Here is a 14,676-nt window from a genome sequence, read left to right as displayed (position 1 = left end):
TTAATTATGTGGTTAGAGTCAAATACTTTCTAGAGAACAAACTTCGTCAGGATAGGCAATCGAAATGAACAATTAATGTATGTGTTATATTAAACATAGAGTAGGGAGTAAAATATAGGCAAGCAATAAACATTTCACAACAACTACTGTCAAATAATGGGAGATGACGAATTTTGGCAGAGATTTATTTATAGACTAATACACTTGAAACAAATAGCCAAACCGAAAACTGTAGACATTACTAGTGCCTCCCCCGCGATCAAACCGACATAAAATATTTAAATGAAACACAGCCTAACGTGATCATTGACAGCTTCCTTGAAGGATACAAATAAAAAAATGCTTTCTGCTACTAAAATCAGTGAAATTTAGGCTAACCTGACAACAGAGTGAAGAGCAGAAACCCAAACAAGCAAGCAAGTCGCAGCAATGAAGAATTGAGTGTGTGCGCGTTCACGCGAAATGGGGGGAGAATTCTGGGAAGGGGGAGATTTTAGGCACAACACCGGCACCTATTTCAGTCCAAATCAAGCAAAAATAAAACATTGCCTTGGAAAATCGGGGTTCCCTGCTAATATTGAAGAAACTTCACATTTATAAAGCATCTAACTGCAGTGCACGACGAAAAACTATTTCAGTTATTGTTTTGTGAATGCATGAAACTTCCAATCTCAGCTCTTGTTTGCAGGGTTCTTAGCGGTCAGTTGCCACTGACTTAAAGCCTATATAAAACCTATATTGAGGAAGAAGTGTGCTATAATTGACGCAAAGAATGATTACCAGTAAAGAATTCTGTTTCTGTAGCCATGTCAAATACTTTTAAGAACTTCAGATCATCTGTGAGTTTTCCCCTTGAAGTTCCACTTCGTCTTGATCGAAAATAAGAAACGCAATCTTCACATCTACCACAAGGTGTCTCTGGTATCCAGCAGAACACTAACCGTTTTAGATTTTTATCAAAATAGTCATTTTTTGGTCTCGTTTGACAGCATCAAACCGCCTTTCAAAACCTACAAACTAGTCAGCTTTATCACGGTCTTCTTTGGTCAACACTAACTGTCATTCCCAAGTTCCGTGGTAGACTTTGGATCTGATAGGCTAATCTATACATTGCAACATTATTGCAGTCATTCACATTGTACGACTTCTTTAGGGCCCAATTTACTATAGTTCTAGTCTTCAGTAGCAAGATTATGAAGACAACCAGGCCTATAACTGGGTGAATCTCGAAAGGTCATGTTATAAATCAGGGTAAACAAGATTATATAACAATGTGCAAACAAACATTTAAGTAGGCCATACTATTATGCAGCCTGGGCATGCATGTTCAATATCTGATGTTTATTTCAATTACAATGGATCTTTTACAAAATATCTGATGCAGAAACATCAACGAAAAAAGTAGAAACAAGACAGTACACCATATACACAATTCCATAAATACATATTTACATACATTATAGTAGTAGTAGTATATAGAATCCAACAGAAATTTGGTCTGGAATTCCAGGTGGAAACTATCTGTCAGCAGCAGAAAATATTTCTATGTGCACCTTTGAAGCCCTATATCATTGGTAACTTCCAAAATGGCACCATATTTCCATTATAGTGCACACCTTTTTATTTAATTTTTCCTTTATTTAACTAGACAAGTCAGTTAAGAACAAATTCTTATTTTCAATGCCGGCCTAGGAACAGTGGGTTAACTGCCTTGTTCAGGGGCAAAACGACAGATTTGTACCTTGTCAGCTCGGGGATTCGAACTTGCAACCTTTCGATTACTAATACAACGCTCTAACCACTAGGCTATGCTGCCTAGTGCTATGCTGCCTAGTGGTTAGGGACTGGTCAAAAGTAGTATACTATGTAGCGAATAGGGTGCCATTTGGGATGTACACATTTTTCTCCCAGTACCCAATACAGTGCACAATGCAGTTTCCACAGCAAATTATGAAACAATGTTTGCATTGATTAAGGATTTTTTCCTATGTTACATACAGTCATCCTTTTCATAAACAACACACATTTTTGCATAATATAATGGAAGGCAAAACAAATACCACCAAATACCAGGCACTGTAGGATGGAGGCACTTGTGCACCTACTGTAACAAGACTGGTTTGGCATCGTGACGTTTGGCACATGAGGGTGGTAGACAGTGGTCCTGTACTGTATGTGTGTGTGAGATGGTGGGAATCAGGGTACTAGTCAGTTTTCAATTCTGTCAATTCAATAACATTATTTAAAATTCAATGAGTTGAAAATTACCCCATTCTTTTCAATGAAGTGTTTTCATTCATGAATTAAAATCAGTTCCTGAAGTGACTGAATGGATCCATTCCCAGACCGTGGTGAGAAGAAGGAGCAGTCTCTCTTCATGACTTGGTGGGACTGAGTTCTGGCTGTATGTCTGTCTGTGTGAGCTCTTTCTTCTTCCTCCTCTTCTTTTTGCCTCGGCAAGGCTTGCACAGGCAGCACAGGATGCAGGGCGAAGCCAGCAGGAGGAGAGGCGAGGCCACCAGCACGATGACACTGACGCCAACCAGGATGCCCAACACCTGCCAAGAGGACAGGGTTCACACACACGCATGCACAAACGCACACACACAAACACAAACAAACGCACACACACAAACACAAACACACACACACACACACGGGTGTTTAGCAGGAGGCCAATAAATGTGAATGTCACATAAAATGTCAGGCCAATTACTGTTGTTTCAGGCATACAAGAAAAGTTGATATAGCAAAACACAGATTTCCTGGTTTACTGGGGTGTAAAATGAGAAGAGTCACCTCACCTGTGTTCTGTTCCACATGACGGAGGCTCGGGAGTGGCCCAGCTTGTTCCTGCATGGCCCCTTATCATAGTGCCTCAGGAATATATCACCCTAAACATATAACAACAGTTATCATAGTGCCTCAGAAATATATCACCTTAACATATAACAGTTATCATAGTGCCTCAGGAATATATCACCCTAAACATATAACAACAGTTATCATAGTGCCTCAGAAATATATCACCTTAACATAGAGGAATACAGTATCACCATTAACATACAACATGTAGGTTCAGACTTATTGAAGCATTTATAACTGTATGTGGACTTACATCCAGGTTCTGCAGACAGTACCAGCAGAAGGTGTGTTTGCAGCTCTTACACAGCATCTGGGCACAGCCTTGGTTCCTCTCGATGTACACACCACACATGGGGCACTGCTTGATGGGCAGATCAGAGTCACTGCATGACCGGCCCCTGGGGACAGGTGGATGAGGGGTGGAGATGGGGGGAGAGGTAGGGGGAGAGGTGGGGAGGTGAGGGAGAGTGGGTTCAGATAGAGAATTAGAATAAAAATGTTAATAATGTCTATACATTATAGTGTAAATATAATGATATGGTGTTAGCAGGTTAAACCATGGGAGCTGAGGCACAGACTGGCATCTTTATTTAGCACTAATGTTAATTGGCGGCTTAAGTTAATTTATTTTGGGAGAAGAAACTACGAGGGAACCAGTTGACTGAATACCATGGTAAGGAGGGATTGAATTAACGGCATTGTATTACTAAATGGACCAATAGTGTTAATCCCCCACAACAACATCAAACTGGCATTCTGTCTCTCATACTTTGGGGCTCAAATCTAAGATTTTAGAACACTTTCTGGTCTTGTCTGATGTTGTTATACTTTAGTACATTAAATCCATCGACTCAAGGACATTTTCTCCAGTACATGAGGTACTTCGCGTTGTCAAAGCAATGGAAATGGATTCACTGACTGACTCCCCTACTCCTCCCCTTTGGCAGGGACACAATGGCATTCCATTAAGCTTTACTCCACACCTTCCAATAACAAACACACACACATTGAAGGGTGGAAGGGGTGGAGTACTGTATGCAGCATAGAGAGAGAGACACCGACGGAATTTCTGAGGAACACACTGAGCACACTGTCTGTGGCACACCAGAAATGGCCAAAAGGCCAAGACAACTGCCAACTACTGCTTCAATCAGCATTCATCAGTTTTTTTGTGACAATATTTTTCCACCAAGGTGCTCTGACTGTGACTGACTGACCTGCTCTCTGAGGCAGATGATGATGATGTCATAGGCTGGTGCTCGGGGCAAGTGTGCCCGTCCTGCCAGGGCCCTCTACAGCCAGAGCAGAAGACGGTGTGGCAGGCTGGACAGGGCACGGACGTAGGATGGCCCTCTGAGCTGGGCCCGACGCTGCAGACAGCCTGGCACTCCAACACCGGACACCATGCTCTACTAGGATCCAGCTGCACCCCTGAAACATAACAAACCAATGATGTACATAAACACATATACAGGTGTACATATACAGGTAACTGACAAAATAAAGGAAACACTAGTAAATGAGGGATATAAAGTATATTGAAAGCAGGTTCTTCCACACAGGTGTGGTTCCTGAGTTAATTAAGTAATTAAGCTCTTAACATTCCATCATGCCTAGTTGCCCATTATTTTGGCTACCATGGCTCAAAGAGATCTCAGAGACTTTGAAAGAGGGGTCTCAAAGGAGCATAGGGGGTTTGTGAGTATCTGTCTGTGTGTGTGTCACAGTTACCAGATCTCAACCCAACTGAACACTTATGAGAGATTCTGGAGTAGCTCCTTAGACAGTGTTTTCCTCTACCATCAACAAAACACAAAATTATGGAATTTATGGTAAGTGGAAGAATGTGGAAGAATGGTGTCGCATCCCTCCAATAGTTCCAGACACTTGTGGAATCTATGCCATGTTCTGGCAGCTCGTGGTGGCCCAACGTCCTATTTAGACGCTTTATTTGATTTTGACAGTTACCTGTATGTATGTCTATAGAATTGTTGGATTCGACATTTTGAACATTGAGATATTAAATAAATGATAGAGAAGAAGCATAGAATCAAAGGAGAAAGTTAAGGGTTCTCTGTAGAAAGCCAGAAGGCTTTGGAATGTGTTTGATGGAGGAGAGGAGAGCGACGTGTTGATACAGGAAAGACAGATGGACATCTGTGTATTAGATGAAGGAGGGGTAGAGTTCAAGAGGTGAGGACAGATTTTCATCAGGGAGTAATAAAGGTTTGGTATCCTGTTACCCTCTTTATTAGCTTCCTGTAGAGCCATAAAATGTAAGGATTGGAGAGAAGGAGGAGTGTCTTAAGTGGGATATAAATATCTGGATGGGACAAATGTTGGGTTGTCTGATTACAGCTGTACAGAACCTTTGGGAAGAATTAAACTTGGTTAAAGCTTCTCTAGTGTCCGTGAGTTATTTACTCTGAAAAATAAGAATCTAACAGAATGATAACCAAAGCAAGGTATTAGATATAGAGGGTAGAGGATCCTAGATACGGGTGCCTTCAGAAAGTATTAACACCCCTTGACTTTTTCTACCTTTTGTTGTGTTACTGCCTGCATTTAAAATTTGTTAAATTTAGATTTTGTGTCACTGGCCTCCACACCCCAAAGTATAATATAAAAAAATACCAAAAATTGTACAAATTAATAAAAAATGAAAAGCTGAAATGTCTTGCATCAATAAGTATTCAACCCATTTGTTATGGCAAGCCTAAATGAGTTCAGGAGTAAAAATGTGCTTAACAAGTCATAATAAGTTGCATGGACTCACTCTGTGTGCAATAATAGTGTTTAACATGATTTTTGAATGACTACCTCATCTCTGTATCCAACACATACAATTATCTGTAAGGTCCCTCAGTCGAGCAGTGAATTGGTAAAACAATGTGTTTAAAAAAAATCTGACATTGAATATCACTAGGGGCATGGTGAAGTTATTAATTACACTTTTGATGGTGTATCAATACACCCAGATCTACAAAGATACAGGCTCCTTCCTAACTCAGTTGCTGGAGAGGAAGGAAACCGCTCAGGTATTTCACCATGAGGCCAATGGTAACTTTAAAACAGTTACAGTTTAATGGCTGTGATAGGAGAAAACTGAAGATGCATCAACAACATTGTAGCCTGTATAGAATACAAATATTCCAAAACATGCATCCTGTTCGCAATAAGGTACTAAATGTGGCAAAGAAATTAACTTTATGTCCTGAATACAAAGTGTTATGTTTGGGGCAAATCCAACACAACACATCACTGAATACCACTCTTCATATTTTCAAGTATAGTGGTGGCTGCATCATGTTATGGGTATTCTTGTCATCGGCAAGGACTAGGGAGTTTTTTAGGATAACAATAAACGGAATAGAGCTAAGCACGGGCAAAATCTTAGAGAAAAACCTGGTTCAGTCTGCTTTCCAACAGACACTGAGAGACAAATTCATCTTTCAGCAGGACAATAACCTAAAACACAAGGCCAAACATACACAACATTGGATGTTCCTGAATGGCCTATTTACAGTTTTGACTTAAATCGTCTTGACAATCTATCACAAGACTTGAAAATGGTTGTCTAGCTATGATCAACAACCAACTTGACAGAGATTTAAGAATTTTTTTAATAATAATGTGCAAATATTGTACAATCCAGGTGTGCAAAGCTCTTAGAGACCTACCCAGAAAGACTCACAGGTGTAATCGCTGCCAAAGGTGATTCTAACGTATTTACTCAGGGGGTTAAATACTTATGAAATCAGGATATATTAGTGTTTTTTATTTTATTTTTTACAAATGTTAGAATGTTTCTTCCACTTTGACATTACAGAGTATTTTGTGTAGATCGTTGACAAAAATTACAATTAAATCCATTTTAATCCCACCTTGTAAAAAGTCAAGGGGTGTGAATACTTTCTGAAGGCACTGTAAGTCTGCTTATCCTAGATGTGCCAGGGCAGGGTTTTCAGTGGGGTTTCTAACTGCTTTCGTAACAAAGGCACATTCCATGTTATCCTTTATCAGGGTAGCACCATGAGAACATATTTTGTGAACTTTGTTCGACTGTTCCTAGATCCAATTTTTATGGTATTTGATTTATGACTGAACGGTGACTACTATTGGTTTCAGTTTGTTGTTGCCTCAAGGCAAACCAACCAACCTCCGATTCCAATTTGTAAATGTCAAACCAGCCGGGACCTTTTCTACACTGTTTTCTTCTCTTCAAGCTCTTAGATATTACTTTTGTCTCTAAACTAAAGCCAACAACAACAAACCATATTTCTTCACCAACAAAAACTGAGGACAGACAGAGCAATAACAACTGCATAATTTCCAGTAATTCTTAAACTGCTATTTATAAATCGCCTTATGGTATTCTGGTAGCTTGATGAACCGTCTACTAGCTACTAAAGTTACAAGAACCTTTCAGCTGGACTGGGACGGGGTGGGAGGGAGTCAAGATAAGGACTAGAGGGAGACCTGAAATAGCCTGGTTGCCATGAGAGCAGTCACCAGTCACCTACCCAGCATGCTAATGCTAATGAACGGTACCGTACCTCGTTCAAACTCCAGCCGCTGGTACAGCTCAACCTGATCCGCAGAGGCAAAACAGGCTATCTGCAAAACAACACAAAAAAAAACAGAATTGATCACGTCTGTGATTATGTCTTAAAATCAAAGGAGGACCAGCCTGGTCCCAGATCAGTTTGTGCTGTATAGCCAACTTCTATGGTCATTGTCACAAACAGATCTGAGACCAGGCTTCAATGTGAAGCATTCCACAGAAATGAAATGTATTGCATTCTATAGAAATGCAGAATTTAATGCAAGGATAATAATTTCAAGAGAAGAGAGTTGATTACCAAACTCCCTGACCTGATCTCAACACTACATTGGCCTGTGCTGTAGGCTATTTACCATTTACACCTGACAATGACATTAGGAAGTTCAAGGTGTAGTGACATGATGTAAGATGTAGAAAGGGTTGGCAAATTCATCTTACCCAACGGTACCCAACCGTGGTAACAGGCAAATACATATGAGTGTAATAGCAATGTAGCAGTGTAATAGTCAAATGGTCTAAACATTGATGTGTACCAGTGGTTCTTTGAATGTGTCCAAAATGGCACCCTATTCCCTATATAATTCCCTATGGGCCCTGGTCAAAAGTAGTGCACTATAAAGGGAATAGGGTGTCATTTGAGTTGCAGGCACAGTAGAACATCCAGTATAAGCCTAGTACCTCTGAGTGGAGTAGGACTCCTGTCCTCTGACAAGCCATGTCTGGACATGTGACCGGGCTGCCCCCACCCTCCCGGATGGCCAGCTGAACATACTGCTGCAGACACTGAGGGGACAGACAACCAATGACGTAAACACAGATGTGAATAATATGTATGTCTATGGACAAAACCAGAGAGCAGGGTTATGTTCAGCAGCGCACAACGTTGTGAAATGTTCCGAACAAACATGCCTCTCTGTAGCCATGTAGAGTAAGGAATCACGTCAGCTCTGATCATTACATTGTTATCTACAACATTCTACAACGTTTACCTACTAAAAGTGGCCCTGGGTTGATGTTGATGTTGACAGTATCTGAGATATACAGTAACTAGCACTTGAACTTTGCTAAAGACAAAGCAGCCAGAAAATGCAGTCCTGCGTGTCTATTCATGCAAAAACCTGCTGTTTAGTTTGTCAGAAGAGTCACGCCAAGCCTCACCCAGCTACTGTAGCAACAGCAGAATGCAGAAGGTATGGGGTTTATTGTCAATCAGTGCATAGTACTGGTAAGTGGTAACCAGTGTTGTGTTGACAGTATCTCTCTATGGCTGTGTTCCAAATGGCATCGTATTCCCTATATAGTGCACTACTTTCCAGGCCCCATACACCCTATGTTTGACCTTGGCCTAGCAACTCAGACTGCTGCTCTGAGTGATGCCAGAAGTCAGACAGAGATTAGTACCAGCCAACCAACTCCACGCCAGGATATCTCACTATCCGTATCAAGGCACATCATTTCCACCTCAGTGCAGATGGATACAGGCTGACTGAACACCAATCAATAGAAAGTCAGCTAGAGTACTGCCTGCCAGATATAAAAGTGAAAGAGAAACTAAATGCTCTCAGGAAAGCAGTGATTAAATATATATTTTTGATTCGGCAGATAGATATGTCCTGTTATTTGAATGCTGAGTCTTGTTGAATGAAAACAGAGGGAGAATAGAAAATACAGGCATTTCCCTGCTCAGTATCAGATATGAGAAGAGAAGTTATGGCAGGTTTGTGTTGTCTACCTACCGGGGTGCAGAAGACACAGTCACAGGTGTGCAGCGTGCTGGTTGCTGCTGAGGGGTGCTCACTAAGGCACAGCTTGCAGTAGACCACCACATCAGGCTGGGTGGAGGAGGAGGCCACTACAGCCCCGGCCTGGCCCAGAGGCTGTGATGGACTGCTGTTGGCTATGGAGCCCTGACCCTGGCTCTGGCCCCGGGCTGGACTGCTGTTGTTGGCCATGGGGGGAGCAGAGTGGTCAGTCAGTCAGCGCTGCCTGGAAGCTTCTCTTAGCCTTTCTGCTGAAGGAAGTGTGGAGGGCTGTGCTCCATGATCTGGAGGATGGTGGAGAACAGAAGACAAGCAGTCAGCCAATATCATCGCCAGTCCCCACATCATCTAATGGTGTTTAAAACAGCTGATAGCCTCACCAGTCCTCACATCATCTAATGGTGTTTAAAACAGCTGATAGCCTCACCAGTCCCCACATCATCTAATGGTGTTTAAAACAGCTGATAGCCTCGCCAGTCCCCACATCATCTAATGGTGTTTAAAACAGCTGATAGCCTCGCCAGTCCCCACATCATCTAGTGGTGTTTAAAACAGCTGATAGCCTCACCAGTCCCCACATCATCTAGTGGTGTTTAAAACAGCTGATAGCCTCACCAGTCCCCACATCATCTAGTGGTGTTTAAAACAGCTGATAGCCTCACCAGTCCCCACATCATCTAGTGGTGTTTAAAACAGCTGATAGCCTCGCCAGTCCCCACATCATCTAGTGGTGTTTAAAACAGCTGATAGCCTCACCAGTCCCCACATCATCTAATGGTGTTTAAAACAGCTGATAGCCTCGCCAGTCCCCACATCATCTAGTGGTGTTTAAAACAGCTGATAGCCTCGCCAGTCCCCACATCATCTAGTGGTGTTTAAAACAGCTGATAGCCTCGCCAGTCCCCACATCATCTAGTGGTGTTTAAAACAGCTGATAGCCTCGCCAGTCCCCACATCATCTAGTGGTGTTTAAAACAGCTGATAGCCTCGCCAGTCCCCACATCATCTAGTGGTGTTTAAAACAGCTGATAGCCTCGCCAGTCCCCACATCATCTAGTGGTGTTTAAAACAGCTGATAGCCTCACCAGTCCTCACATCATCTAATGGTGTTTAAAACAGCTGATAACCTCGCCAGTCCTCACATCATCTAATGGTGTTTAAAACAGCTGATAGCCTCGCCAGTCCCCACATCATCTAGTGGTGTTTAAAACAGCTGATAGCCTCACCAGTCCCCACATCATCTAGTGGTGTTTAAAACAGCTGATAGCCTCGCCAGTCCCCACATCATCTAGTGGTGTTTAAAACAGCTGATAGCCTCGCCAGTCCCCACATCATCTAGTGGTGTTTAAAACAGCTGATAGCCTCGCCAGTCCCCACATCATCTAGTGGTGTTTAAAACAGCTGATAGCCTCGCCAGTCCCCACATCATCTAGTGGTGTTTAAAACAGCTGATAGCCTCGCCAGTCCCCACATCATCTAGTGGTGTTTAAAACAGCTGATAACCTCGCCAGTCCTCACATCATCTAATGGTGTTTAAAACAGCTGATAGCCCTGCCAGTCCCCACATCATCTAATGGTGTTTAAAACAGCTGATAACCTCGCCAGTCCTCACATCATCTAATGGTGTTTAAAACAGCTGATAGCCCTGCCAGTCCTCACATCATCTAGTGGTGTTTAAAACAGCTGATAGCCTCACCAGTCCCCACATCATCTAGTGGTGTTTAAAACAGCTGATAGCCTCACCAGTCCTCACATCCTCTATTGGTGTTTGAAACAGCTGAGAGGATTAGAGACTACTTCCAGGTTGCTTCCCAAATAGTGCACTACTTTTAACCAGAGACATATTTTGGATGTGGCCCCAGACATATGATTATCACTCCCTGTTAATGAACAGAGGAGCCATTACTCCCCCTTCTTTCAGCAGTATTAGTGTTTGTAGCCGTTGGTAACATGGCTGTTTTACATTGGTATCTACGGTGCAACACTTCTACAGCACAACACAAAATCATGGGTAATATCTTTGCAGTCTTTGCAATAGATGAACAAGAGAAGAGGTGTTATCCCTTTCACCAATAAAATGTATCTTTCAGGTTTCGCCAGAAGGAAAATATTAATTTCAGAATTCATTGAAGAGCAGGAAACTCGGGGTGCTGCAGCCGATTGACCCATTTCACATGTTCTGGGCTAATCCAAGCTAGAGAAGAGGACAAAGTCTAACTAAGAGGTCTAACTGTAGCTCAGATCATCTGGTGTTGGGCCCTGTGAAAGAGTACAAACCCAGAGCCAATATCTCTGCCCTCAAATCCAATGAGGAAAAATAAAGAATTAAGTAGTAAAATAGATTTAGCACTACAGAATGAGTGGCTAAAAAGCTGATGATTATGCATTTGTCTATCTACAGTTTATCATTCTCCACACAAAGTGCAGTTGCTGTTTAAATTGGCAGGCAAATTTAAACCAGCCAAATCAATAGAGCCAACATCACTGTCCTAAATTTACTGTGCTCCTCTATCTAACATTGATTTATGGCACACGTGCAAAACACTGATACTTGCACTTGAATGTGCACATTTTATTTCTGCACTGTCATTCTTTCTCTCTGTCCCATAGGAGTGAAGCCCTTCTGCATTGTGCTGGAGACTGAAGAGCAAGGTGAAGACATCTGACAATGCTGCCTACTTCTGTCAGTCTGTCTGCTCGTCAGAGTCAATCTGTCAGTCTGCCTGTCTGTCAGTCTGTTAGTCTGTTAGTCTGTCAGTCTGTCAGTCTGCCTGTCTGTCAGTCTGTTAGTCTGTCTGTCCTGCACAACCATAACAGGAAGGTAGCAGTAACAAACAGACCTGTGGTGCTAAATACCAATGGTGCTTTATCAGTTTCCTCTATCTCTCCGCCTGGAAAGCTCCTCACACTTTTATTATCTTGATGAAATATTGCAACCTGCAAAGTGATACAAATGGAGGAAAGGATCATAAATATCACTGGAGTGTTTGGATCCAGACATTGACACAGCAATCAGGAGTATGGGGGTCAGCTGGAGTCAAACGCTAGCTTGTAGCATACAACAACAACAAACATGTTTACATCATCATCATGATGTAGACAAGCTTTTATTAACTAACCATATGGCCTTTGCGTTGACTAATAGCAGCTTTCACATTATAGTGAGTTCTGTTTCTAACCATACTGTAGGCATTCTCCATGGATCAAAATCTAGGTTGAATGCCTGCCAGGGATCAAAGCCTCATTGTCCAACACACAAGCAGAAACGGAAAACCAGCTCAGCTCGGTGAATAGTTGCCATACACACAGAGTGACTGGCTGTGTTCTGTGGAAGGCGGCAGCTGGGCCTGGGGCTATGCTGCCGGACTTACAATCCTGTGTGTGTGTGTGTGTGTGTGTGTGTGTGTGTGTGTGTGTGTGTGTGTGTGTGTGTGTGTGTGTGTGTGTGTGTGTGTGTGTGTGTGTGCGAGAGCAAACGAGAGAGAGTGAGAGAGAGCGAGAGAAAGAAAGACATTCATCTTGCTGCCGTTAATGCGAGTCTAAATGTCAAATTGTTTCTACTCCAATTCCTATGAAAATGCTGTTTAATTGAATCAAAGAAACAAACCAAACCATAATTTTTTTATTACTGTGTTACTACCAAACACTGTATTTATGTTGTAGTACAAACTACAGTAAATGGGAGTGACAACCTCTTCATATGAGGGTATCCCCCTAATAAAGTCTATTCTTCATCCAGAATTCATAGAGGAATAATCTGAAATATACTCATTGTTCGCATGTAGTAGACAGCAGAAGAATACAAGATGAGCCTGACTGACACATTTTCCCCTTCCAAGGTTGTAGCTATACTGACATAGGTCCACATTGAAATTCTGCAACATACGCACATTAAACCATTCCTTACACACTCAAAATGACATTTAAATGCCACACAGATGTCACAATAAATACGGAAACAGTAGAAAAAAAAGACAGAGAGAGGGGGGGGGAAGAGAGAGACCTACCTCCTCGGTCAGGTCGCCTACTGCGTGTAGCCTACGAGCTGCTTCTGTCCAGATTAACAGCCGCAGTGCTTTTATTAGGACACAGACACATCTGATGAGACACAGTCACACACAAAACACCTCCGCTCGGTCGCCACGATATTCACAAGCACCACCCATATACCTCTTCCTTCCAACTGCACTAAACACACCTCCCTGCCTGGCCCTACAGTCACCAACGCAATCAGTGTTGACATGCACAGTCAGTCCGTGTTTCCAGATAACGAGTGTGTGTAATATTGTTCAGCCAACGATGTCCTTGCTGCTTTGCTGCCCTGCCTGCTGCTTGCTTGACCAGGAAGCGGTAGGCTATTGGTGGAATGTCCTCTAGCCTGCCCCTGGCGGCTTGCATAGAATAAAAGCAAAAGCAAAAACCTACAAGCATCTTCCCTCACCTCAGGAGTTCGTCCTTTTTGACTACATAATAATGAATGTTATTGTTACAAATCCACAGAAGCTTCTCTTGTGATATCTCCTGGTCGGGTAGAATATCACAGTAAATGTATTTTTACTTTCGATAATCGGGGTTTGCTCGTCAATAGCTCTCCGACAGAAAATGCTAGGATGATGAGAGTGACAAATATAGAATTGAATGACGGTAGAGAGCAAGGTACACACTATGTTTTTACCGATAGTCAAACTCTTCCCTTCACAGATCCGAGAAGGATGCAATATTCTGTTTCCTGGTGCTCGGATGGTTTGAGGACTATCATACATGTGCAATACCGGATGGTTTAGGGACCATCGTAAAAGTGCAATACCGGTGATTGCATGTGAGCAAAAAAAATATATGTTTTTGCATTCCAATTCAGGAGGGTTAGCCCTATATGAAGATTACACACACTGCATAGGGACTCCAGTCACTAAAGGGCCAAGCATTTTATTAGTTACCTCTAATTACTAAGGGTACTATATTTGACCCAATTACAAGGATACTTTTTAAAAGCCTCATATCTAGGTGAAATTGAGATGTAAAACCACATCATGTGAAGTAACTGACCCCACTCATACATGCTACATTAATTAGTTCTGATTTTATAGGCATATTTCTTGTGATAGGTCTGACTTTCAATACCTTCCTATCCATACGAGCTACAGATCTACAGACAATAGTGATGAGTTCCTTCACCTCTCTTATCAAAGCTACATCTTTTATAAAAATGTAATTCCTCCCCTTTGATTCTCTAGAAATATTTTTCTTATTACAGCTTTAGATGTCAATTCGGTAGCTTCCTATCTACATGACATATACATCTAAAACCACTTGAGGTTATGTCTCTGACCACCCTCGTCCATAGTAGTCTACACATATTAGAATTGCAATTTTTATTTACTGATATTACATAAATATCTTCTGTGATAGGTCTAATTTTCAATAGTTCACTGTCCATATGAGTTACAGACCAACATACAACTGTGTTGGTTTCATTGACCTCTCTTA

At 42.0% G+C, this 14,676-nt stretch overlaps 1 protein-coding gene across 4 annotated transcripts; it reads right to left on the bottom strand.

The window, feature by feature from the left end:
- Nucleotides 1-1,322: 1,322 nt before the first annotated feature.
- Nucleotides 1,323-13,883, bottom strand: LOC106579099 (E3 ubiquitin-protein ligase RNF144B). 4 transcript variants are annotated; one of them, XM_014158668.2, is made up of 9 exons: nucleotides 13,865-13,883; nucleotides 13,197-13,264; nucleotides 9,166-9,473; nucleotides 8,108-8,212; nucleotides 7,422-7,482; nucleotides 4,083-4,296; nucleotides 3,119-3,263; nucleotides 2,805-2,894; nucleotides 1,323-2,558 (listed from the first exon to the last, which is right to left on the bottom strand). In XM_014158668.2, the coding sequence occupies exons 3-9, from the start codon at nucleotides 9,379-9,381 to the stop codon at nucleotides 2,376-2,378; spliced, it is 1,014 nt and encodes a 337-aa protein (XP_014014143.2). In that variant the 5' UTR covers nucleotides 9,382-9,473; nucleotides 13,197-13,264; nucleotides 13,865-13,883; the 3' UTR covers nucleotides 1,323-2,375. The 4 variants fall into 4 exon arrangements, with proteins under 4 accessions (XP_014014143.2, XP_045557884.1, XP_045557886.1 ...); XM_045701928.1 differs by lacking the exon at nucleotides 13,865-13,883 and adding an exon at nucleotides 13,631-13,833; XM_045701930.1 differs by lacking the exons at nucleotides 13,197-13,264; nucleotides 13,865-13,883 and adding an exon at nucleotides 13,631-13,864.
- Nucleotides 13,884-14,676: the final 793 nt, after the last annotated feature.

Source organism: Salmo salar, chromosome ssa02, assembly GCF_905237065.1.
Source record: "Salmo salar chromosome ssa02, Ssal_v3.1, whole genome shotgun sequence".
Classification (NCBI taxonomy): Eukaryota; Metazoa; Chordata; class Actinopteri; order Salmoniformes; family Salmonidae; genus Salmo; species Salmo salar.
This window is presented reverse-complemented; position numbering and strand designations above follow the sequence as displayed.

Coding starts and splice junctions, on each gene's coding strand:
- LOC106579099 (XM_014158668.2), bottom strand. CDS start 9,381: ATGGCCAACAACAGCAGTCCAGCCCGGGGCCAGAGCCAGGGTCAGGGC. Junction 4,297..7,421: donor GCGGCTGGAGTTTGAACGAG/GTACGGTACCGT, acceptor GTTATGTTTCAG/GGGTGCAGCTGGATCCTAGT. Junction 3,264..4,082: donor TCATCTGCCTCAGAGAGCAG/GTCAGTCAGTCA, acceptor ACCTGTCCCCAG/GGGCCGGTCATGCAGTGACT.